The following is a 26,476-nucleotide window of genomic DNA, read 5'->3' on the forward strand; positions in this document are numbered from 1 at the left end:
AGGCAGGTAGGTGGCAATATATGTTCCAAACAAATGCAGACTGAATGAGTTAAGACATTAAAAAACTGAGCACTGATTGCAAAATCTAAATTCCCTATGGTTTTATGGATAATGCTTAAAGAAACTGTTTAAAAAGCAAGAATGATACCGTACAATTTGTGTCCATTTAGACCATTCTGCAGATCTGTGCTCAAATGTTAAGCATGGTGTTTAATGTCAGATGCAGGCAACAATTTCTGCTGTTTTCCTGAAGGTGGACTCCTAGCATAATAAAAAGAATTCTGTTAAGAAGAACAATGGAAAAGTTTGAATCCTACTTTTGCTGTCTGGAAGCTGTATAAGCTAGCTGTAACTTACCAGAAATTAGTATTCTTATGTATAAAAATAGAGATGATGATGGTATAATAATAAAAATGATAACACCTGCCCTTCTAACCTGAGTGGTTGGGAGGGTCAAAGGTCAAAGCAAATGAATATGCTTTGTGAATATACAGTATCATTACATAAATATGTAGTAGTATTAAAGTGGTAAATTTATTTTTACATGGGTTAGATCATTGTTGATGGTTTTGTTGGTGATTATCTTTGGTTGAGTGTAGACTGATTGTATCATTAGAACTTTATCTTCCTGAGGGGTAATGCCTTTGAAAACTTTGAGGACTATTTTGATTCAGTATTGTTGAGTATCTTTGGCTAGGTCTGGACTGGCGTGTGAGTGGTGGTGAGTTTTTATCAGTCCATAGTACTATGCTGCCTTCCTGAAACATGCCAGAAGCTTTGTCAGGTCTTTCTGTCTGGCCTTTCATTTCAGACCAGTCATCAGGATGAGCACTGGGTCTTCTGGATGACTTCACATTCTGAGCATGGTTTCATATGGGAGATTAAAAACCTGACCTTGACATCAAGCCTCATTCTACTGCAGATAGAAAACGGGAGACAGAGTGCCTATGGCATCACTCCAGACACCTCATTTTGAGCAGTAAATATAATGCCTGTCCACAGAAACGACAGGCCTGTGTCAGGTATGTGGGTGGGCCTCTTGATAAAGAGATAAATGCTTTGTTTTGGAGGAGACAACATGGCATAATTACCCAGGATCCAGGCTCTGGAGTCAGACAGACATGTTTTACTTAACTTCCCTAAATAAAACCAAGTTTCTTAAGTTCTCTAAGCTCCAGTTTTCTCATCTGTAAATACAGATTATAATAACTGCCATATGGGTCACTGTCACTGGTAAATGAAACAACTTGTATAAAGTTATTTCTAACATAATTATTATTAAGAATTTACAGCTGACAGGTAATTGAAACAGGGATAAAAGGGAAGGAAAAGAAAGCCCTGTGTTCATGGTGCAGCTTGTGGATCAAAACCAGCGGTCCCATGGAAAGTAACCTCATAGGGTGATCTGATCATAAATCCCTTGCTGGGCAGCTCATCGTGGGTAGTCACGCCCAGTCTATAACTTCTTTAGTGAAAGTTATTAAGCCAGCCCTGTCCATTACTCTTGTGCATCAACGCTCACACACTTTTGAAATGCCAGAAGTAATATCCCTCCGTGGGGATATTAACCCTCAAGAGAGCTAACCTTCTTTACTATCCTGTAATCCAATCCCTGCTTTGCTTTCTCCAAACTTCCTTACATCCCCTCCTTAATTTCAAAGGCAAAACAATGATTCTGAGGAGCGTTTGAGATCTTGCTCCCTGGCGTATGACATCAGTTTGGCTCAAAGAAACTCTTGTAAAAATTTTCTATAGGTTTGGACGTTTCTTACTTCAACAAGCTCTCATAAACCTTAGAGTCGTATCCAGTCCTCCAGGAGCCTATTTAATCTGCCGTGTAACTGATCTATTCTCTTGATACTCTGTAATCTAATCGTTCTTTTAACATCAATTGTACTACAGCATCAGGAGAACGTTTGTGGCAGTTTATATCTCAGTGTTGATGTTTTTAAAATAGTGATTTCAACACTTCACTTGAGTTATCATCTTGCTCCAGATAAGAGGAACATTGCTTCAATTCTGGTCAGTTTTCAGACCTCACCTATAAAATCTCCATGGAGACAAGGAGTGGTGGTGGGGACTTTTTTGCTTCTGGACAGGGGACACGGGTTGAGAAACTCTGGCCTGGCCATTTAAAGTTCAGTGCAGTTGTTAGTGATGAAACTCAAGAGAGGGAATCTGGGTGCTGGGGCGCTGGCTAGCAGCACGGGGGTGTCCGTGGGCTCCAGCCACAGGCAGATTAACCCTCTGCTGCAAGGACTGTGAGGGAGAAAACGCTAAAAGAAAGCGCAGGAAATCTTAGCCCGTGCGGGTACAGAAAGGGGTGACTGTGCGTAAACAGGGTGGGGCAAGGGTGCGCTCTAGTGAAAGGCGCGCTCCTGCGTGACCCGGAGGGAGGTCGTGTAGTGTGTTGGGGAGACCCGACGGCGAGCTCGGAGGACGACGAGACACGCCTCGGGCCTCCGGGGCCGCCCGCCACCAGCCCTCCCGCGGGCGCCGCTTTCCCTCTCCCAGAAGCTTGGGTTCAGGCCGGGCTGGGCGGGCCGGGTGGCGCTCGGGGCCGGGCTCCGCGGCCCCATTTTCCCTGCCTTCCTCCCTCCCTCCCGGGCCGTCCTGGCGGCCGGGCCAATGAGCGCCGAGAGGAGGGAGCGGGAAGCGGCGCGCTGGGCCCGGCCCTCCCACGGCGCCCTGGCCGCAGCGCCAACGCTAAGTTTGCGCCCGGGTAGTTGGCGTCGGATAGTGTCCCCCGGCCTCGCCACTAGATCCCCGCGAGCGAAGCGGCCGTAAACCCCTCGAGGCGGCCACCCACGAGCATTTGGGCGGAAGGACGCCGAGTAGGGTGGCGCGGGCCGTGGCCAGGGCAGCCGCCTCCCGAAGATGCGGGATGGCAGCCGAGCCGCCTTCCAGCCTCTCCTACCGCACCACGGGCTCCACCTGCCTGCACCCGCTCAGCCAGCTCCTGGGTATCCCGCTCGACCAGGTGAGTGCGGCGGGGCGCAGGACACCCTCCCCGAGCCAGTGCGGGTGTGGAGCCTTTGGGGGAAATGTTACCTCTCTCCCTCCATCCCCGCCCCCATAGCAGATTTTACACAGCTACAAACTACACAGGTGGGCTTTAAAAATTTTTTTTAGTTTATGTTTTTCTCCTGTAAATGTGAAAATAAATAAATAAACAAGTAAATAAAAGATCCTGTAGGATAGGTTCGAATGAACTTTTGTTTCTTTTTTTTTTAAAGTTTTGGGTTGTCTTGTTTCCTGTTACCAAGTTGTAAAAGTCTTCTGATAGATGAATCAGTTGTTTCTTCCATCAGTGGAGTTAAGGCTTTATTATTTTTAATTTAGATGACTCTACTTAAAAAGTGTGCCTGATGAATCTAGAGGCTATGACCTATAGTTTTTGAACCAGAGACCGGGGTTTTAAGCTTAAGCAGTGAGACTTGTCAAATCAGAGTGACAGTTACTTTGTACCGTGTGTGCTGTTCATTGGAAAGGGAGGAGGGACACAGGACAGTGGTTTTCTGAGCGCCTTGGTTTATTCCGTTTATCCTTGAGCTCCCAGGCTCCCCAGTAGGACGGGTTAGTAGGAGAAGAGGGGTGTTGTTGAGGTTATTTGGATGGTACCATACCGTCTGCTACCATTAAAATTGAAAACGGCAATAAGGAACAGTAATTCCTGGTAAGAAATCTTCCTGAGCATTGGGGCTGTCTTACTCATTTTCATGTCTCTTTTAGGTGCTGCAGGCTAGATCTGCCCGGTATTTAGTATTGAGTCAATAAATACATGTTGATTTAAATGGAATCGGGTGGAGTGTGCTGGACTCCTGCCTGTTTTGTTTCATGCTGAGTTTTTGCCCAGGTTTCTTTCTCTGCGTCTCACTAGTGATCTTCCCCCCCCCCCCTTCTGTTCTGCAAACAAAAGCATACCTGCTGGCCTTTCCCCTCAGCTTTTTTCAGCAATGAGGAAGTGAGAGCTGGTGGTTGTCTTACTCAGATACTATTTACTGAGCCACCGTTCTACCTGGCAGGCTCTCTCTGAGGATCTGATTCAGAACCCCACCTGATGTCACCATTGCCTTATCACTTGCAAAATCCAGAAAGCTAAGAACTTGGGAGAGGTGTGCTAACTTGTGCTTCTGTAAGTTACTCTTCGGTGTGTAGAGAGGGGAAAGAGACCCAGGGACCTAGGAATAGGCAGAAATAACAGCTAAGTCTTTAGCCCTGAAATGAGTATAACTCATAGACGAATTTCCTTAAGGGAAGTTTGTTTTGTACCTACCCCCCAACCCCCACCCCATCAGAATTTACTTTAATTGAATTTTCTGTTTTAAGCTATTCTGCACAACTAGAGAGTGGAATCCAGGGCGGCCTTGTGTATGGAAAGAGAGACTGTTAATGGAACCTGGTGAATTATGACTGGGAGGTGCCAGTGTGATGTTATTGCGTGCTTTGTAACTGCATCCTCAGCCTCCTGGGTTTCTGTCAGAGGAACCCTGTTTTCAATTTATAAAAGAGAACAAAAGAGCCTTAGGGATGTTTAAGGCGGGGAGGGAGGTATTTCTGGGATGAACTGAAAGAAGAATGTGGGTGATGGGCAAGGAAGGAGCACCTGTGATCTCTTAGATCTTAGGACAATTCCTCTGCCCTCCAGCAGGGTCAAATCCGAATGCCTATTGGTGGAAGAAGCGCGTATAGGGCAATGCCCCAGCTCGCTTGTTTTTGACCCAGGGAAAATCCCAAACCATAAATAATGTGGTTTGAAGCTAAATTGTGGCTTGAGACTTTGCAAGCTTGATGTGTTTTTCTTCCTCACACTTTCAAGGGCTTTTTAACATCTTAGATGTCAGACTGACCTGGATGTAATTCCTACTCTGCCAAGCAAACTTCCTTTGTAACCATGGCCAATACTCTACCCTCTTAGAGCCTCAGCATGCTCATGTGTAAAATGGGACATGGCAGTAAGACCTATAGTTTGGAGTTGAGAAATTTTTTTTTTTTTTTTAAGATTTTATTGGGGAAGGGGATCAGGACTTTATTGGGGAGCAGGGTGTACTTCCAGGACTTTTTTCCCAAGTCAAGTTGTTGTCCTTTCAATCTTAGTTATGGAGGGTGCAGCTCAGCTCCAGGTCCAGTGGCTGTTGCTAGTTGCAGGGGGCGCTGCCCACCATCCCTTGCAGGAGTCGAGGAATTGAACTGGCAACCTTATGGTTGAGAGCCTACTGGCCCATGTGGGAATCAAACCGGCAGCCTTCGGAGTTAGGAGCATGGAACTCTAACCGCCTGAGCCCCCGGGCCAGCCAAGAAATTTTATATGGATATAAAATGCCCCACTTCAGGAAGGTCCTTGTATCAGACAGCATCCTGGCAGGAAACAGAATTCAACTAATGAACTACTTAGAGGGATGTGGGCAGCATTAAGGGAACTGACAAATGATGTTCAGGTACCAAGATGACCTGGATGACCTGGGCTCTGAAGGGGAAAGGGGTAGAAATCCTGGTGTACCTGCCCAGTGAGACCTATACTCAAGCTTTGCCAGGAGAGAAGCTCAGCCCTTCTCCCACCCCACAGCCCTTCCATCTCTTGCTAGTGGTCAGACCCCTCCCAAAGATGGCTGGCCTGGGGCTCCTGGGTAATGTCATCTGCAGGGGGTCCTCCCTGGGCACAGAACAGGGAAGAGAAAGGTAGAGCCAGATCTGGAGGAAAATCCAAGGAGAAGAGTGCAGTCTTTGATAAACATTTGTTCCTGTCCCATAAAAGAGTGAGTTTTTGTTGGGCGGTGATATGCTAAAAATTATAAACATATGCCTCAAATTACAAAAGTAGTTCTTCATATGTCACTTAAAAACACTGAATTTTTTTCCCAACGAGGTCTTAACATTTCACATGTACATTTGTCATTTCTGAATTGAATGCACTTCTGAGAATATCTTTGGCTTCTGGATCTCCCTGTGTCAAATAGTTTATTATTTGTGAAAACTGAAATGTCTGTTGAGCAGTCTCTTATGTGAGTGAAGAACTCTTTTATTATTTTTCATCTGATTCTTCCGTTACCTGTTCTGTTAACTCCTGGGGGAAGCCTGTGTGCAACTGTGACTATACTGAGGACAAAAGTCTGTGCTTTTAGTTTCCAGAGACTTTTATTTGTCTGACATCCTTCTAAAGATGTTAAATATAAGATCATCTTATTGAATTAGAAACAGGTAGAGCACAGCTATTCAGATAGACCATCGGAAATGAGCGATGACTTATGGGCCTCCACAGACACCTCACAGATGAGTTTGTTGATAATTTAATTTCTGAAGTAGTGATTCCCTGTCTGTCCAGCAAATATGGAGCTCCAGCAATTAGTAGGATTATTCAGATACAAAGCTTCACTTACCCAGGATAAGTTAGGTAAGAATAGGGTTTCCAGGCAGAAATTCCCACCTGTTCTCAGGAATTATTTTCACTTTCCCATTCCCGAATCCCGAGAAAAGTTGGTTGGGAAGTCAGGAAAATTGGCTCCTTGAACCCAGTAATACCCACAATGGGAAATAAACGTATTCACAATTATCTCTTAGACGTTTTTCCTATTTATTGCTAGGGTTTCCTGATGGGAATTCCCGCCTGTTCTCAGGAATGTTTTTCTCTTTTCCATTCCCGAATCCCGAGAAAAGTTGGTTGGGAAATTGGCTCCTTGAACCCAGGTGGGTGATAGTATGGCCATCACTTTGTGGAAATGATTCATTGTGGAGAACAGAAAACAGTTTATATCTCGGGATTCGGGAACGGGAAAGTGAAAAAAAATTACTGAGAACGGGTGGGAATTCCCACCTGGGAACCCTAGGTAAGAACTTTTCTTTCCCATTTAGGGGCAATCAAGGAACGGAGGATGAGTGTTTTATTTCTTGTTTAAATCATCTACTCCTGCCCTGTCCACTTCTTTTTGGTTGTGGAGTGTGACACAATCTGAGTTTACAAGGTTGACTCAGGTACCAGGATACATGCAATATTGACCTTATTAATTTGTGTGGTGCACGGTCATATCCTAGGAGCTGTGAAAGCTGAGGAACTGTTTCCCGGCTTTAGGGAATTTCCACTTTGGTGGTGGGGCACTCTGGGTGCCAAAGCTATTTTTACTGACTGGCACCCCCAAATTTTGTGTTTGCATAAAATATTAATTCAGTGTTAAATTAGGATTCTTTGGGTTTCTTTCTTCTCTCTCTCTGTCTGTCTCTCATTTAATCAGCAGAAAAAAGGGGCAAGGGAAAAATAGACCAGAACATAAGAATCCAGGAAATGATTTTGAGATTAAACTAGCAAAGGTTTAGGACTATTAATGTAAGCTTGTGTTACAGTTTAAAAAGCTGGATGAATGTAGACCAGCTCTGAAGACCTGGCATGCTCAACCTGGCAGGCGGCTGATTATTCCACTGGTGCTGCCTCTGACCCCAAGTTTCTTTACCTGTCTGGGCTTTTAGTCACCTGGTTTGTTCCCTTGCCCATTCTTGGAAAGCCCAACCTTCAATTCTTTTTTTTATCTAAATCTTGCCCTTCCTTAAACGCTCAGCTCACATTCCACAGTCATTATTAAGTCGATTAAATATTTATTTAACGCTATTAGTGCTAGGTACCTGGCCAGGTGGTAGAAATACAAGGATGAGAAAAATCAAGGTCTTCCCATTCTGGAGGAGCTTACACACCTATAGAGGAGACAAAGGACTCATACAAGTATACAAGTGTGGTATGCTCACACCTGTGAGGTGCTGAGAGAGGTTTGTAGGTGGAGCCTTGGTGGACCAGAGAAGGGAAAGCCGTAGGACACAGGACTCCTGTAGAATTTACTGTTGACCTTTGACACGGTTTACATTTGACATTTAGTAAACGTTACCTTATACTGTTAGTTATCTTTCTGGGTTTATATGCTGAATTTCAAACTGAAGTTTCTTTGAGGTCCAGGTTGTATCCTTCCTTGCATTCCAAGGAAATAGTAGGTGCTCAATAAATGTTCGTTATTAGTGACATTTATTCATTATCATATATGCCAATGTTACTCATATACATGATCAAACTTTGTTATAGAGGGCGTCGTTTTTAAAGTGGACAATAGATTGGCCTTTACGGGAGGAAGGGTCCTGAACCTAACTCTCCCCTGCCTCCCAGATGATGCCACCCCCAGGCTGTCCCCTTGTGTTTCTGACTTCAGCAATCCGCTCTTCACCATGGGGCTTTCTGGTTCATTCCAGCTCAGGATGCATATGGCAGGCCACAGAACATTAGTCTAGCACAGAGCCACTTTATTTTTCTTTTTTAGCCTCAGTAGTGCCTGCAAAGTCAGGTCTCTTCTTCCCGCTTAATTTCCCCTTCATTCTCTGATATGATTAACCTCCAGGAGGAAAATAATTTGGTTAAATGCAAACAAGTACTGCATTTCTATTGTGTTCCAGGAATTCCTGGTGTTGTGCTAGGCTGTGATGATTCAAACTTGAGTAATATGGGGCCCATTATAAAAAAACTCATTGTGGGGTGGGGGACACATACCATCAACAGAAGTCGCTCACGTGTACTCCCTGGACCAGCCTCAGGGACAGCTATGTACAGCCTCAGCCTGGAGACCTGTTAGAAATGTACGTTCTCTGCCTGGTGCCCCCATCTGCTGCTCTGTGGACAGGCCCAGCCACAGGTTATGTAAGGAGTCCCTCAGCTGATGTGCCGCAAGTTTGAGAACCACTGCTGTAGAAGGATAATTAGGATACTAGTTAATCAGGCACAGTGGAAGGGGAGGAGGCGTGGTCATCAGAGACCCTCTCTTAGGACAGGGGGAACACTTGTGTCTCGAAGGATGAAGGAGAATTTATCAGGCCAAGTGAGTAGAAAGAACAGTGCGTGCCGAGGTGTGGAGCATGAAGTTGTCTTTCAGTTCAAGGACCCGAGAGTCCACAGAAGTGGGTGGTGGTTGGACTGCAGTTGTGTGGACAGCAAGACTCTCGGTTGGAGAAGTAAGCCAGAATCATATCACTGGGAAGCTGAAAGGCTCTGGTGAGGTGTTTACACTTTATCCTGCAGACCAGGGGTCGGCAAACTTTTTGTATAAAGGGCCAGACAGTAAATATTTTTTGCTTTGCAGGCCATAGTCTTTGTCACAACTGCTCAACTCTGCCGTTATAGCCTGAGAGCAACCATAGATAAGCTGTTAATGGGCATGGCTGTGTTCTCATGAAGCTTTATTTATGGACGCTGACATTGGAATTTCATATAATTTTCATGTGTCGTGAACTTTTCTTCTTTTGGCTTTTTTTCCCCCAACCCTTTAAAAATGTAAAACACATTTTAAAGTATGCGGGCCACACAAAAATAAACAGTGGGCTGGATCTGACTGGAGGGCCAGAGTTTGCAGACCCCTGCTATAGATTAATTTCCCCCAAAGTTTGGTGCTTGTTTCTGGGATCTGCCCCATACTTAGTGAATCTGGACATTAGGGTGAAGGAGCTCCCTGGGTGATTCTCTTGCCAACTGAAGTTTAGAGCTACTGCCACCACCAAAAGGAAGGCATTGAAAGGTTAGGCTGTGCGTGGATTTTCATCTTGTAACGAGGTGCAGGAGGTCATGGCTGAAGGATGCAGGGGTGAGGAAGAGCGGGGGTTTTGAGGATGAGTGTAAGTTTCGAGTAGTCTTTATGGGTAAGTAGAGAAAGAACTAGCCAAGGGGAATTTAATGGGTGGCTGAGTGTAATCCGCCCACTGACAATCATAGATTTTTAGAGGCATGGATTTGTATCGGTGTGTGCTTTTTCTCATTCAGCAGCTACTTTTAGGAGCAAGAGTAAAACAGAAAGTGATGAAAGTGAAAAGAGAAAGATCCAGATATTGAGGGACTTTGAGGAGCAGGTGCAGAGGAAGTGAGAGAGCTGGGGCTGGATGTTGGAGTTGAAGATTCCCAGTGAAGCTTTTCTGGGCGATGGGGAGGGAAAGTTAAGGTGTGGATATGGGAGTTGGGATGAAAGTCAGTTTGGTTTAGCAAGCCAAGGAACTGGGGGTTCAATGGATTGTCCTCCTAAGCAGTGAAGCTTCCCAGTTGAATTAGGGGATGTGAAGTGGAGAAAAAGGAAGGAGGAAAGGTTTTGTATAAGGATGGTAGAAGAAAAATGGTCCAGAGTAGCATTGGGGAATCTGGAAAAGCAGTCACTTTCTTCTCTCCCATGAGAAAGAAAATGCCCAGAGGCCAACAGTTCTCCTGCTAGGCTAAGAGTGAAAGGAGAGAGCTGGGAAGACTAGATTTTTTGAATGGAGCAGAGGGCGGGCTTGGAGAAGGTCAGCAGTGGCAGGTCCTTAGTGGGAAGATGAGTCATCATGGAGGAGGAGGAAGTCAGGAGCAGCAAACGGCTGCAGGTTGAGAAGTGGGGCTTGCTTGCTGGGCTTGAGGTCTGAGATGTGTGGGAGGGATCGAGGCCGGTAGGGGTGCACCCCCTGGAGTCCCAGAGATCTCGTAAGGCCATGGCTAGTGACTGACCCTGAGGATTTTGGTCTTTCCTAGAGCCGCACGCAAATGTGGTAGAAAGCTTCTTGTGGTTCTGAAGAGATTGCTATTGGGAGGTGGAGGGTGGCTTGCAGAAACAGCCCAAGAACGTCAAAGGGTAAGATGTACTGAGGGCAACACTGTGAGGTATAAACCCCAAATTCCACAGAATGGAGAGGACAGGGCTGGGGGAGGTGGGGACCGTCCCTTAGTCCAGCCTATGTACATAGAACAGGAAGACGCGTAGTCTCCATTTTTGGGGGTGTGGAGTGATCCAGTCCTGCTGGAAAGTGCTCCCTGGTGTCACGATCTGGTGGCTTGATTTGACAGTAACTGAAAGGAGGGCAGAGAGAGTGGAGGTGTGGCCATATTCTTCCTGGCATTTTAAGCAGAGGCCTAATGGGTCTTCCTGTTGTGGAACAAGAGGTAATCTTCACAACTTGGCCTCAGTTTACCTGTCTGGCTTCATGACACTAAAACTTCTATATATTGAATGCTTGTGCTGTCAGGCAGTCAGCCAGCTGCTCTGCATACATTATCTCATCTACAGTCATGTGCTGCGAACAGACTTTTTGGTGTCAACAACGATGGTCCCATAAGATAATGGAGCTGAAAAATACCTATCACCCAGTGACTTCGTAGCCACTGTAACATCATAGTGTTGTGCATTCCTTACGTGTTTGTGGTGATGCTGGTGTAAAGAAACCTACTGCGCTGCCAGTCGTGTAAAGTGTGGCACATACAATTATGTACGGTACATACTAGTTGCTAATGATAACAAACTACTGTGTTGCTGGTTTATGTATTTTCTATATTATACATTTTATTGTTATTTTTTTATTGTTATTTTAGAGGGCATTCTCCCTACTTGTAAAAAAGTTTGCTGTAGAACAGCATGCCTCATCCATCTCATGTTTGTATCGCATCTCATGATTGCGTCATTTTCTCCTGTGCTGGACTTAATCTCTGTTGTTGTCTACCGTAATATGCTCTACAGGCTTGTAGCCTGGGAGCAATAGGCTACACCATAGAACCTGGGTGTGCAGTAGGCTGTACCATCCAGGTTTGTGTACGTGCACTCTATGATGTTCGTACAATGGAGAAATCACTTAACAACACGTTTCTCAGAATGGATCCCTGTCATTAAGTGGAGCATGACTCTGTTTGCTTATTGAACACTGTATGCCAACTGTTGGGCTAGAATGGAGATACAGAGATTAATGAGGAGCTGTGCCTTCTGGTAGACAAACCTGTGAGCACTTGTGACTACTGTCTTACCTGTAAAGCTGGTGTTAGATGCGCTTGAAGCTCCAGGGGACTTGTGTATATACCACTGCCTGAGCTCAGCACCTGTGCACCTGTCTTGAGAGGGTGTTGGAGAAAACTTCCCGGGAGCTGCTGTTTTAGAAGAAGTGGAAAGTGCTGGAGTGGGGCCAGTGGGACAGGCAGAAGATTCCAGGAAGAGGAAGCTGTTTGAACAATGGTGCTGAGACTACACCTGAACATTCTTTGTGGGTAGTGACTAAGGATGAATCTGAGTCATGTTTGTATGCCTAGTACAAAGCAGGAACTAAATAAGCGTTTGTTGGATTGAAATGGAATTTTATTTACATTCTTGCATTGGCATGAATGACTACATTAAGGTAAAATTGGGAGCCAGCTCTTTTTACCAACTGGTTAGGCCTGTTTATTATTTGGAACCTGCATTTCAGATTGAATAGTCCTAATTTCTGATTTGAAAATTAATTAATAGCCCAATTTCTGATAGTTAAATGTTAAACTTGGGTTGTTTAAGTATGAAATACGCTGTTCGCATTTTCATTTTGTGGAGTTGATGTATGTATGCATCACATGTAGTTATAAATGCAGATCTTAACACCACGTTTCGGACCAGTTGTCTCAGGGTTTGTGAGAACAATATGTAGAAATTTCCTTTAGCAGTTGAAAGTCAAGTCACCGTATAAAAGGTGCCATATATCCAGGTGTTCCGGAGTATTGTGCAGCATGGCCTCCAAATTCCATTTATAAAGAAAAATTTCGTGAAAAGATTGTATCTAAGGAGATGCAATCTGGGAAAATATTTTGTAGCGGCAACTTGTAAAAAAAAATTCAGGATGTGTAATTTAATAACAGTGTTTGTGTGCTTTTCAGAAGCTTTCTATTTTAAGTAAGTCAACCCTGTCAGTAAACAAGAAAGAAAAAAACTTGCTGCAGTCTTATTAATGGCAATTTCTGGTAGTTTTGCCAGGATATCACAAGGATGGAGAGTAATGAGTGGGAAAAGTAACTTCAAGTAGTTTATACGGGTTAATAAACATGTGCCTTATTAAAAGACCGCTGTCCCTTTGGGCTTAAGAAACATGGCTATCTACCACAAGATGAACTCATTAACCCATTTGTAATGTGTTTTTTAGTTATCCCAAAATTGTGCACTTGGTGAATCATTTACCAACTTCTTTGTAACGGTGGAGCTTTGCTTATAACTTTGTAGTTATCAGTGGTTAATCTTTTATGCATTAATAGTACTGATCGGATTTGCAGTAATGGTTTTGGAAGTTCACAGTAGCATTGAAGCAGTTTTAAGTGTTGAATTGAGATATCTGGGCCGACAGTACTGGGGATTTCTCAACCATCGTATTATTACAAATATTCCGTTCTCAGGTTTATTTACCAAATTAACAACACAGAGCTGGGGTTCTAGTCTAAGTTGAAAAAGAGCAAGGGTACATTTGAAAAGTTTTTGTTCAGATGCTTCTAAATTCTTATTTCAAACAAGTAATTAAAACAAAAAGGACAGTGGTTTGTCTCCCCACATCCACACCCTTCCCTTTTGTTGCATTCATCATTCTGTATCTCTGATTTGAAACAGAGTCGACCAAGGTATACGACCAAAGGTTGCTAAGGCCTACAAGAAGTTGCTAAACGTTTTGTGAAATTTCATGAAATGGTTTACCTGTGTGTCTCACTGGATTGAGACATCTTTGTTCCAAAGACTTTTTTCCCCCTCTGGCATTATTTTTGCTCTTTGTTTTTATTTTATTTATTTAAAATTTTAATGTATCAATTTTAATTTAAAATTTAAAAGATAATTTAAAAATATTTTTGGTTTTTATTTTGTATAAGTAGTTTCAAAAATTAGTTTTCTGACAAAGCAGCTTATGGACTTAGTACCAAAAATCACAAGACAGAAAAGGGGATATAATGAAAGGCCAGTGTCCCCACCCCACTCCCTTTTTCAGCTGCCCAGCTGCCCTCCCCACTGGTAGCTGGTGGCATCCTTTTAGCGTTCGGTTATGTACATGTGCACACAGAATTGTTTCGTCTGTTTTCTGGCACAAGTGATAGTGTGTAGCTCTGCTACCCCTTGCTTCTTTTTCTTTCTTCTTTTTTTTTTTTAACTTAGTGTCTTTTAGGGACTGATCCATATCTGCAGATACAGAGCTCTTGTGACATTTGACTTCCTTCTGCCTTTCCTGAAAGTTCTGTTTCTGTGCTTCCCGGAACTGCCTTGTCTTTTAACTAATGCTGAAAGTGCTGCTGGTGGTGGGTGAGGGGGCTGGGGAGGGGTCTTCCCCAGTTGGCACTGCACTGCTCTTCACAGTCCTCTTAGGAGAGCAGTGGGGGTCACTTACCAAGGCAAATGTAGGGAGGGGAGCACTGAGCTCCTGCAGGGAGGCAGAGATTGAGATGGAGAGAAGCACACTCTGGACTCAGGTAAAGGGACATTAAAGATTCCCACGTGCTCTGTGTCTCAGGGGTGAAATGTCTCTGCCTCTAACTAGGCTGGTCTCCAGAATTCTTGGTATACATATTTGCTGGAAATAATGCTGTTTCGGACCTGTTCACCACTAAAATTCTGTGATTTCAAGATCTTCAACAAGCGGTAAGGAAGGCTTGGTTTTCGATTGTAAAGAAACACCTTTTGAGAGTAAAGCCCACAAACCAGGACTCTGTATTTTCCACCTTTCAGTGGACAAAGCTAAAAGGACTGTACCTGTATGTTTTACTTTCTTATTTCTTTAAATGAGATGTGTGCATTTAATGCATGTTATCTGAAGTGAATTGACCTTAAGGGCTCTGGAATCTTCTCTCTTCTTTAACCTCCTTGTTGGAGTAAGAACAGAATGCTTTAGGAATGTGTGTGCTTTACTCTGAATCAAAAACCATATAGAGAGAAGAGCTTCTATTTTTTTTTTTGTCTGCTAGGGATGTTGTGCTGTTTTTTACTCTCTCCTCTGAAAGATAATTGCCCATTCTTCTCCAAACAGTAAGTGTTAACTTGCCTGTAGGCTATTTAACAAAAGGGAAGCAAATATAATTTATATGAAATTATATTTAGAGAGCTACTTTACACAACTGTGGAGGGAAAGACAAAATGATTTTTTATTTTTTTAATGTATAGGGCCTGGAGTTTACAAAAAAGGTATAATGATGACTGTCTTACATTTGTTTTTGTAATCTTAGCCTTATTGAGTTAACATTTAGCTCAGTTTTATAATTAGCTTTACTAAGTTTCAAAAGTTAAGTTGACTTATGCGTTTCTTTTTTATCTTTCTACTGAGGTATTTAGACTCTTTTTATATAGCTTCATCTAATTGCCAGTTCTGTTACCGTAGTTTTTTTTTTTTTTTTTTTAAAGGGCAAAAATTTAAAAAAGGCTGTAAATTAAAAAAAAAAAAGTCATTTCCTCAAGATTTAGGGTGGGGTTGTTTTATCATAATAACAAATAATGAATTTTGAGTATGCATCTTGCTAATGGAAATCTCAGAGAGAATTTGAAGGTAGGTAGATCGGTGGGCTGTAAAATGATTTCGAAATTGACCACAAGATTTCATGAGTGCTGGAAAGCCAAAAAGATTGTCCTTGTCTGTTGTATACTTGGCAACCCTCAAACATTTATTAGAGTAATATGTGTCTAGATTTGGTTCTCTGTTGCCAGTTTCTAGGAGAATTGGAGAAATTAAAACAGAACAAGAAAAATGGTTTTAAGAACAGCTAGACTGTCGCGTTGGTGGTATAGTGGTTAGCATAGCTGCCTTCCAAGAACAGCTAGACTGAAGATTGCTAAGCAAAAGGAAATGCACTTATTGACTAAAGATGGAAAAAGCCACAGATCTTGGGTTGGTCATCAGCGAGGACCTTAAAATGCTAGTTAGGTAACCATAATTGGGGGGCACCACTAACATCTCATTTCCTGAAGAAGGCCTTGAATTTGATGGCCTTGGAGAGTTCCTTTGTTGTGGGTATTTTGTAATTAGCCTTCTTTAGCTCAATTGAAAATACCAAGGTCTCCCCAGTATTTTCAGAAACAACACATCTTTTAAAGATTGCCCATTTCTTTATAACAGATGGATCACATTCTTTGGTAATTAAGAAAAAAACACACTTTATTTTGGAATAATTTTAGATTTACAGAAAAGTTGTGATGATAGTATGAAGAGTTATACATACCTCGCTCCGGTTTCTCCAATCAGTGTTAACATCTACATTACCATGGTGCATTTGTCAAAACTAAAAAACCAACACTGATATATAACTATTAAATAAATTCCAAACTTTTTGAATTTCACCAATTTCACCATTAATGTCCTCTTTCTATTCCAGAATCCTGTATCTTACAATTCACCCAACCTGAAGTGTACAATTCAGTGTGTTTTGGTATAGTCACAAGGTTGTCACAATCTAATTTTAGAATATTTTTGTTCCCCCTGAAAGAAGCTCGGGTCATTAGCAGTTCCCACTTCTTCCCAAATCCTCCTCCCCCAGCCCCTGGCAACCACTAATCTACTTTCTCTCTATATAAGCTGGCCTGTTCTTGGCTATTTCATATGAATGGACTCATATAGTACGTGTCTTTATGATTGGTTTCTTTCATTTCCGAGAGTCTTTGATGGTTTTCAATTGGTTGCCCATGCTCTGTTGTATTTTATCTGTGGGAATATTTAGAGACCTGGATTTAAGGCACAAACCTTTTGAGAGCATTTGCATTTCCTCCTGCTGGGGCACCTGGGAGCACTCCCAACCAGGCTTGCTGAAATTATATTTTCTGCTTTGGATTTATTTTTCCTTTTTTTGGTCATACAGGGCATGTGAACGCAGGCCTCCAAACTCTCATTCTCAGGGGAGTTTTTGTACATTTTGTCTATTCACCCAGAGCCAAGGCCCACATAAACACACATCCTTCTGTCTCCGTTTGTAGGGAGGGCCTTTTTCCCTAGTGAGTGTCACCTTTCAGAAGTTTAGGAGGGGTCTTGGCTTCAAGACATGTCTTAGCTTTATGCAGAGTCTCTAATTCTTCCTCCCACCTCTTCTTTCTTGGCCTGCTTTGTGTCTGGTGCCCAAGCTCTAGACTACCTGTATGGGCTTATGTCCCAGGGCAAATGCCAGTTCCAAGGGTGCTTGCATCTCTGATTTCTGCTTTCTTGTACTTCCAGCTTCTGAGAACTCTCTTACTTTTCTTCCAGTTCAGCCGTGCATGAAAATAATCAAGCACATCAATATGAACTTATGTTTAGCTTAATATAGATATAGGTGGTTACATGTAGGAATAGCTATAGATATGTGTATATTCAAGGGTTAGTATACACGTATATTTCCTTGCTCTGTCAGCTGAAAGGAGTGATACTGTATTAGCAGTGTATATACCTATACTTAGACCTTGGTTTCTAATATCTTTTTCCAGTAAAAGGAACCAGAGCTTTTTGGAGAAATGGCTGATTCTGGGACTGGGGCAGGAAATACACTCAGTGAGCCTGCAGTATTTCGTAGTGCCAGAAAATAAAGAACTACAAAAACAAAAACAGAAAATCAAAATGAGCAAAGTGTGTAAAATGAATATAGGAGCCAACTGGAAGCGTTTCTAATAGCCAAAGTTCGAACAATTTGAGGGGAAAAAAGGTATTAGATTATAGAAGTATAAATTATAAACCTATAATCTGTTGATTATAAAACTATTAGATTATGAGCCAGAGTATAAAATAAACATGCATGAGTTCATACTGATACAAATAAATGACTGAATAAATAAGTAAATAAATGTCAGGAAATAGACAAGTCTACCTGAATTCCAAATAATTCCTATATATACTCCTCTTTCAAGGAGGGGAACGTAATTCTCTACTGCTTAAGTGTGGGTTGTGCATTGTGACTTCCTTCTGAAGAGGACAATATGGAAAGGGAAGCAGGGGAGAGTAACTACATTGGAGGAACCTAATAAACATGACCTCGGCCAAGTGATCAAGGTCAACATCAACAGTGATATTAATAGTACGTTATTACCCTTAATATGATGTGGTGAAAAGGATACTTTACTTCTGTGATCTTCCTTCCCAAAACCCATGACCCATGTCTAATTCTGAAAAAAGCATCAGACAAATCCCAATTGAGAGAGACACAAAATACCTGACTAGCACTTAAATGTGTCAAGGTCATCAAACACAAGGAAAAGCTGAGAATATGTCATAACGAAGAGGAAGCGAAGGAGACATGACAACTAAATGTAAAGTGGTATCCTGGGTGGGATCCTGGAACAGAAAAAGAGCATTAGGTAAATACTAAGGAAATGTGAATAAAATGTGTGCTTTCGTTAATATTAGTGTATCAGCATTGGTTCATTAACATAAGTGAACCATGAGATGTAAGATGCTGATAATGGGAAACTAGGTGTGGGGTATATGGGAACTCTGTACTAATCTTTGCAATTTTTCTGTAAATCCAAAACTGTTCTAAAAAGTAAAATTTACTTAAAAACTGATGTTTTTTATTTTTAATCTAGGATCATTAGCTGTGCTGTATCTGTGAACACTGAGCTCACCATATTGTCAGACTTGGAAGTTGAGACCAGTGTGTTTTTAGAGAATTTTCTAGTCAGAGGAATGGAAAGAAAACATGCAGTTCCACTGGTACGTGTTTGTACTTTAGATTTACGTTTTGCCTGAAAGTGAGATTTATCAAAATCTTTGCATGCATCTAAGTCACTTTCAGTACAGATGGAAAGGACTTTCCTTTCACCCCAAATCCTCAGGCTCCTCATCAGTTAATTTTCATGAATGAATACTTGTTTAATAAGATAAATACATCTCTCCTCGTAATATCAAACAACAGAACAACCCCATACAAAACTCTCTATTCATTTACCGTTGTGCACTGAGATATTTCCTCATTAAGTTTTGACCTTGGAAATAGTACTCTGCCTTTCAATTCTCTATTCAGCAGAACAAGTCTATGTGCATATTGTTTAGTCCACAAGCATCTCTGAAAAAATCTGCTCATAAGGAAGATGGAGTACTAGCTATATAAAAGTAGACCAAATTTCAGACCCAGGCTGTGTAATTGATGCTTGGGTTTCCTTCTGAGATCTGTCCCCTGTACTCACCTTGCTCTAAGGTAGTGGGAAGATTGCTGGAATAGGACTGTGAAAAGCTGGGTTCCAGGCTTAGAGCCAGTATTTATTAGATGTGTGGCCTTGGAAAAACTATTTACACTTTCTGAGCCTGATTCCTTATTTGTAAAGTGAGCTGATAATACCCACATTAAGGGGTTGTTGAGTCTATCAAATGAGGTACGTGACCCATGGGGAAGGTTTTAGTAAACTATTTAGTAAACACATAGATACCGTTTGCTATTATTTTCCCATTGTCAGCCCCATCACATTTTTGAAACCAATGGGGGAAAACGCTTGTTATAGCACTAAACTTAAGAAATACACATTTTCTGTCTTGTGGTTTACTTCCTAGTGGTCTAAGCTGGACAACTGTTTTTCTTCATTGAAACGTCTTGGGCTTAAATGTATTTTAGGGATAGGATGCCTGGGCAGTGAGGTGGGTGTGGGTGTTTCTGGAAGCGAAGTTCAGTTTCTAGTTAGTATCTAGTGAAGAGAAAGAAAAGACTCAAATTGGGGGATACTAGGGGATGAAGGGATTTAGGGTACTCCAGGGCAGAAAAGATAGGGCAGAAGAAGGCAGTAAGTAAAGACTTGGACACAGATGGAAAGAAAACATTTTTTTAACTGTAGTGAAATGGGAGGGTGGAGATCTAAGCTGAAATGTAAGCAAATTTCGTGCACCCAGGAAGTGTGAAAGAACCTTGCAAAGGCATGACTTTATCAGGTAAACATTGCTTCTTATCAACTGAAATGCTGGGGTTGTTAGTTTGCGTATGTTCATAGGCACCAGAGTGGTTTTGCCTGTAGGAATAATAATAATAATAAAAATCAGCTGTCTCCTATGAAAGTGTGGCACAGTTTTTTATTTACTGGCCAGTTGGATATGTAAAAGATGTAGCTTCTATCTCTTCCAATGAAAAGGAAAAGGCAGCTTAATTCTTGAGGAGGTGGGGGCCATAGATGTCCTGATTTATTCTATCGTATGGCGATGTTTAGACCTTCAACTGAGGCTCATAGTGCTAATCGACCTATAAATAAAGCTTTCCACAAGGAGTGCTTCCTAGATACTGTGCTAAACATTCCATATGAATTATCTAAGTCACGCAACAAATCCATGTGGTAAGAAATAATACCCCCCCATAAAAAAACTGGGAGGGTAAGTCACTTGATCGCTTGTAAGATCCCATGGCTGGTCAGCAGTAAAGCCAGGATTTGGAGCCAGGAAGTTTGGGTTCCCGTCCTGGACTCTATTTGCTCTTGTATTTTATGCGTAAGGGTATCAAGTGCAGCCTCAAAGCAGGGATGATTCTGAGAATATTTGGGTAAATCCAGGAATGAATCAGAATACACAGAGGTTTGGATATGCCCTGTTTGGCGTGTCCAGTATGGTAAAATGACCCAGGGAAGGTGTTTTGCTCGCCTGTCCATAGCAGGTGGTCACAGCAGTCCATTCTGTGCTGGTCAGGTGTTTAGTGCTGGGTGTCAGGTTTTAAGAGGCACGTTGGCAAACTGAAGTGTAGCAAAAGGAGGTGAGCAGCAAAGTGTGCAACCTCCAACCCACTGCAGACAAGAAGATATTGTTGAAGGAAGAGGAGGTGTTGAACTTAAAGGAGAAAAGCCTTAAGATGATATGACATCAGGTATTTGAAGGGTATAATTATGCTGTGTCCTCAGCAGAATTAAACTCAAGGGGTGGAAACTCTAGGGAGTTAGGTTTCAATCCATCATAAAGTTCCTAATTATTAATGAGAGTTGTGGAGATAAAAGAATTACCACCCTTGGAGTTCATGAGTCCCTCATCCCTGAGAGTTTTCAAGCAGAAGCTGTATAGTGATGCTTCCCATCGTCAGGAACTACCCTCTTCCTTCCTGCCTGCCCTGCACTCTGTTCTTTATCCAGCAGCCAGTCCACAGTGATTCTTATTTTAGTATTATTGACAAATAAGTCTGTGGTTGAAGGAGTGGCCTTTCTTAATGGACATTTAAAGATAGAAAGATCCCTCAGTGTTAGACAGTAGAGGAATATTTGGACTAAATTGTGGTGTATTCAAGCTATGGAATTATATATATGTATTAGAGAAAATGAGGTCAGTTGCAAGATATACATCATTATGCGTAAAAAGAGCAAATTGCAGAGCAGTGTATATATTACGATCCTATTTAAATTACAACAATGCTCTACCTATCTAGTTATGGAATGATAGGCACCAAAATGCAGCTGGTGGTCACAGTGGCCTTAACCCTCTTAAAAATCACTCAGATTACTGGGGAGCATGAAAGAAACTTGAACTTGTTAATTTTTACAACTGTAATTAAAACAAACATAGTAGTTGGGTATTTCAATACTTAAAGAGGAAAGAACTCCAAGACCCAAAGGAATGAAGTATTATAATTGTGCAAAGTATCATGTGGTGTGGGGCTATCTCAGCCGTAAAGCCAGTAGGGCTGTGGAGGAAGGTGTACAAAGAGAGAGAAGAGAGGTGTTACAGATTTGGAGTCCTCAGGATCTTAGCAAATGGACTTGTGACAGGAATGGGGAAACTGGAAATAGACGTTGACTAAGGAGATGAAATAATGGCATCTGCTTGAAATGTTGAGAGCAGGATTTCAAGAAAGAATTATCCTGGTGGTTGCCAGAGGGTAAGGGGGGTGGGGAGTGGGGGGTGGGATATGAGGGTAAAGGGGATCGAATATATGGTGATGGAAGGAGAACTGAGTCTGGGTGATGAACACACAATGGGATTTATAGATGATGTAATACAGAATTGTACACCTGAAATCTATGTAATTTTACTAACAATTGTCACCCCAATAAATTTAATAACATTAAAAAAAAAAAAAAAAAGAAAAGAAAGAATTATCCCAAAGGCAGTGTGAGCCTTGAGAGATCAGAGATGGGGAGATGGAGATTGGGTAGTCATTGACATCTGGGGGTGCATGAAGCCAGGAAAAGGAATGGACTCGCTGAGGGAGGAGCTGAGCTGAGACCACAGCAGAGACTCGCCCTGGCAGACGCTTCCCGTCAAGTGTGCGTGGAGGAGCCCAAAGGGAGGGCAGCTTTGGAAAGGTCATGTAGACGAGTGGCATGGAAATGGGTGAGTGGGAGGGGTGTTGTAGGGCCCTCAAGGGAGGAAGAGTGTTGAATTTTTTGAGAAAAATGTGGTTGGTGATGGTGCAGAAAGCAGCTGTAGAAAAATGGTGCACAGGGCAAACTGCAGAGTTTAGGAAGGAATGAGGTAGGAGGAAATGGACATATGTATAGACAGCTCACAAGAGAAATTTGATGACTTCAAAGAAGAGAGACAAGAGACAATGGCAGGAAGGGCCATGGGGAGTTTTGCTTTTGTTTTTAAACACAGAGGGGAGTTGTCCATATTTGAAGACAGAAGTGAAGAAATCACAAAACCCATGGAGAAGAAGCTGACAGAGACTTGTTGGTGCAGAATGGATTAAATGTGAGAGGGAATGGGATCCAGCACTTGGTCAACTGACATCGGGAGAAGGTCCTCTCTCCACCCAGAAAGATGGAGGTGGGACCGATTCACTTCATGGTAGAGACAGGAAGAAGTGGGGTGATTTGGCTGTATAGCCATGGCTTTGGTTTTTCATTCAACTGAAGAATGCCTGTGAAAATGTGAAGATTAATTTATGTGTATTTATTCTTCAGAAAGGGCCAAGTAGACGGGAGAGATTAAAAGGGTAGGATGGCCTCAACATGTCCTAAGGACCTAAGGCATCCTAAAGTGGCTCAGAGTGTCCTTGGTTTACAGCACTCCTTCCTACACAGCAGTCACCATCACAACCACCGGGCAGCTTTTTCAACATAGGGATTCCTAGGTCCCAGCCCTGATCTTTCTGAGTCAGAATTTCCTACAAAGTCCCAATCTAAGACTTTGAGGGAATCTGAAGAATTAATCTGTCTGGGACATGCTGGATGTCTTTAACAGGAACAGCATAAATACTCAGGATTGTGTGAAGGTTTGTCTGAAGTTTTACTCCTTTAGGGACTTTTTCTAAATTTTTCTCACTTGGGAATTTCACGTCTCTCATGTTGGTCAGGCTACATGCTATTTCCAAGGCTGAGCCAGGCTTCATTGGCATGGCTGTGGGTTTTGTTGCTTACCATCCTTAGCCTACTGTGTTTTGTTCCAATACAGACGCTGAGGCGTGTCTGAGCACCATGGAATCCTTTTCTTTAGATGCTATTCCAGTTCACAGGGTTGCCCCATATAGTGTGTCCATTGTGCTTTTAAACTTTGGTGGAAAACCAGTGCTCTGTTAAGTTCCTTCCTTTCTTGATCTGATCAATGGAAATTATTATTTTACTACTTTTGCTTTCATATTAATTAATCCAGGGGTCTCTTAGTGATGTGACTCTCTTTTATTCTCTCTCTCTCTTCTTTGTTGAGGATAGAGACTGCTGAATCTCTTCTGGTTCTGAACATTCTTTTACATTTGTAACATAAGAATTTGGAACTATTTTCCCAGGGGAAGTGGGAAGACGAGAGGGAGCTCTGTAGGGTCATAGACGAGACTTGCTCTGGAGAACACTTCCCATTAACTGCAGGTGAAGAGCCATTTAGATGATTGTGCTAGATGTGTTACATATATTTTCTTATGGAATTTTCCTAACAATACTCTTATTCCCTTCATATTTTATAGAAAAACATCTAGGCTTATTGAGATTAGATCGCTTGTTCAAGGACACTCAGTTAGCTAGTGGTGGAACTGGTTGTCTGACACCCGAGTCCATGTTTTTTCCAATATGGCACGCTTACTACTTTGCTCAGATCTTCAGAATTAATAAAATATGGCCATGGTAAGAAGGCTGACCTTAGAATTAAATGGTTAGTGCAACGGAGTTGCCCTTGGTTGGGGTTTAGACATTCCAGGAGGGTTAGGAATCTTTTTGCATGTCCTTGACAAGACTTTATATCAATATCTGAATGAGCAAGTGGTGGTGGTCAAAGATGTTTTAGAGGAATAAACCTGGAAGGTTACTTTTATTCCAAAGATGTTTAAGTTTGAAATACATGTTTCTAAGCAACTTGGTAAATAGTTTTATGATCACATTTATAGGCTGCAGGTTCTGCTTAAAGCCGAATGGCATGCTTTCTACATGTCAGAATGTGGAACTTGTTAAATTATCTAGAAATTGATCATTGGTCTGACTCAAGGCTCTGTGGTTTTTCTTCTGAATTTCTGGTTAGTTTATTTACTTTCAGATGTAGATGTTTTCTTAGTCAGGTGGTTTTCTTAAGCCCCAGACACAGATACAGTTTTTCCTCTTTTATGTTTTTTTAAGGTGTGTGTTAGATAGAATATTCCTATTTGGCTTTTTCTTCAAAGCCTCCGCAGGGCTCTGCCCCAAAGCATTGGCATTCCAGGCTGACCTCATTGACTCTCCAGATTTAGACCCAGCAGCTAGCCAGAGAAGATTTGCTCAGTAACGTGCTTCAAACAGCATGCTCTTACCTGTTTTAGGATCACATTATCACTTCTCTTTTCTGTTTCTCATTTCTTCATCCTGGTCTTTAGGAAGGGGGATGAAACTCAGGACGCATGGGTGTTTAAGTGCTTGGACCTGGGGGGAGATGACACAGGGAATGGGTATGCCAGAAACATTGCTGAAGATGGAATATTTGTTGGTACAGCCATTATAGAAACCATTTTGGAAGGTCCTCAAAAAACTAAAAGTAGAACTACCATATGATTCAGCAGCTCCACTTCTGGGTATATATATATGAGGTGTGATCAAACAATTCGGTGAATGTTTAAATAAAAAAAAATTATTACGGTAAAAGACACATTGCCATTAATCCCCCTCAAAATACTTCCCCTTGCTTTGAACACACTCCATCATTCTTGCCACTTTCTGAAGCAGTTCTGGAAGTCCTCTTTCATGAGGGTCTTTTGTTTCCTTCCTGTTGTGGCTGCCACCATGTCCTGAATCAATTCAAAACGTTTACCTTTCATGGTCATTTTGACTTTGGGGAAGAGCCAGAGGTTACATGGTGCCAGATCCAGTGAATAAGGTGGATGATGACACATTGTAATGTTTTTATTTGACAGAAATTTCTGTACCAGAAGCAAAGTGTGACATGGTGCCTTTCCATTGTGATCACAAAATACAGTGAATGCTGCTGCCAAGTGCCATCTAATGGAAAGGCAGGGATCTTCAATATGGGAAGCAGTGTGTCAAACCTTAGTGAAAATGTGTGACGACTTTCAACTTGTTCAGTTCAGTCATTCGGGTGTGAGCTGTGGTTGAGAGAGGGTGTGTTTTAAACTGTGCTGTAAATCATCTTCCATCATGACAATGCTCTGTCACATATCTCCTCTGCTATACAGCAATTTCTGTCAAATAAAAACATTACGTTGTATCCTCATTTACCTTATTCACTGGATCTGGCACTGTGCGACTTCTGGCTTTTCCCTAAAGTGAAAATGATTCAGGACATGGAGGTAGCTGCGACAGCGCAACTAAAGACACTCACAAAAGAGGACTTCCAGAACTGCTTCAGAATGGGGCAAGAATGGTGGGCTAGGTGTGTTGGAAGCAAGGGGGAGTGTTTTGAGGGGGATTAATGGCAATGTCCTTTACTGTAATAATTTTTAAAAAATTTTTAATGGGGAATATTGGGGAACAATGTATTTTTCCACGACCCATCAGCTCCAAGTCAAGTTGTTTTCAGTCTAGTTGTGGAGGACACAGCTCACTGGCCCACGTGGGAATCGAACTGGGGACCTTGGTGTTATGAGCACTGCACTCTAACCAAGTGAGCCATCCGGCCACCCCTGTAATAATTTTTTTTTAAAATTTAAACATTCACCGTATTTTTCAGTCACAACTCGTATATATATCCAGATACAGATACACACACACACACACACACACACTCACACACATAAACACACACACACACACACACATAACATCTGGAGATACATATATATATATATATAAAAATATCTGGAAATATATATAATATCTGGAGATATATGTATGTATGTATATATGTGTATATATATATATATATATATATATATATATATATATATATACACACACACACACACACACACACACATATATGAAGGAAATCACTATCTCTAAGAGATATCTGCACCCCCATGTTCTTTGTAGCATTATTCACAATAGCCAAGACATGGAAACAACCTAAGTTCCATCAAAGGAGAATGGATATAGAAAATATGGTGTATACTGTGTTTCCCCGGAAATAAAACCTAACTGGACCATCAGCTCTAATGCGTCTTTTGGAGCAAAAATTAATACAAGACCCGGTATTATAGTTATTATATTATAAAGACCTGTTCTTATAGTAAAATAAAACTGGGACTTATATTAATTTTTGCTCCAAAAGATGCATTGGAGCTGATGGCATGACGAGGTCTTATTTCTGGGGAAAACCAGTATATATATACACACACACACACACACACACACACACACACATATGTATACACACACACACACACACACACACACACACACACACACACACATACACACACAGTGGAATATTATTCAGCCAAAATAAGAAGGATATCCGATCATTTCCAACAACATGGATGAACCTG

General features: G+C 41.9%; 1 protein-coding gene across 1 annotated transcript in view; it reads left to right on the forward strand.

Annotated features, from left to right (window-relative positions):
- Nucleotides 1-2,396: 2,396 nt before the first annotated feature.
- MBOAT1 (membrane bound glycerophospholipid O-acyltransferase 1) overlaps nucleotides 2,397-26,476 on the forward strand; it is a 100,378-nt gene continuing 76,298 nt past the window's right edge. The window contains exon 1 of the mRNA XM_019734286.3: nucleotides 2,397-2,980. Coding sequence (XP_019589845.2) covers nucleotides 2,885-2,980 — 96 coding nt within the window. The 5' untranslated portion in view covers nucleotides 2,397-2,884. The remainder of the gene's footprint in view (nucleotides 2,981-26,476) is intronic.

Source organism: Rhinolophus sinicus, chromosome 14 (assembly GCF_057876585.1).
Source record: "Rhinolophus sinicus isolate RSI-liver-muscle chromosome 14, RSI-T2T, whole genome shotgun sequence".
Taxonomy (NCBI): Eukaryota; Metazoa; Chordata; class Mammalia; order Chiroptera; family Rhinolophidae; genus Rhinolophus; species Rhinolophus sinicus.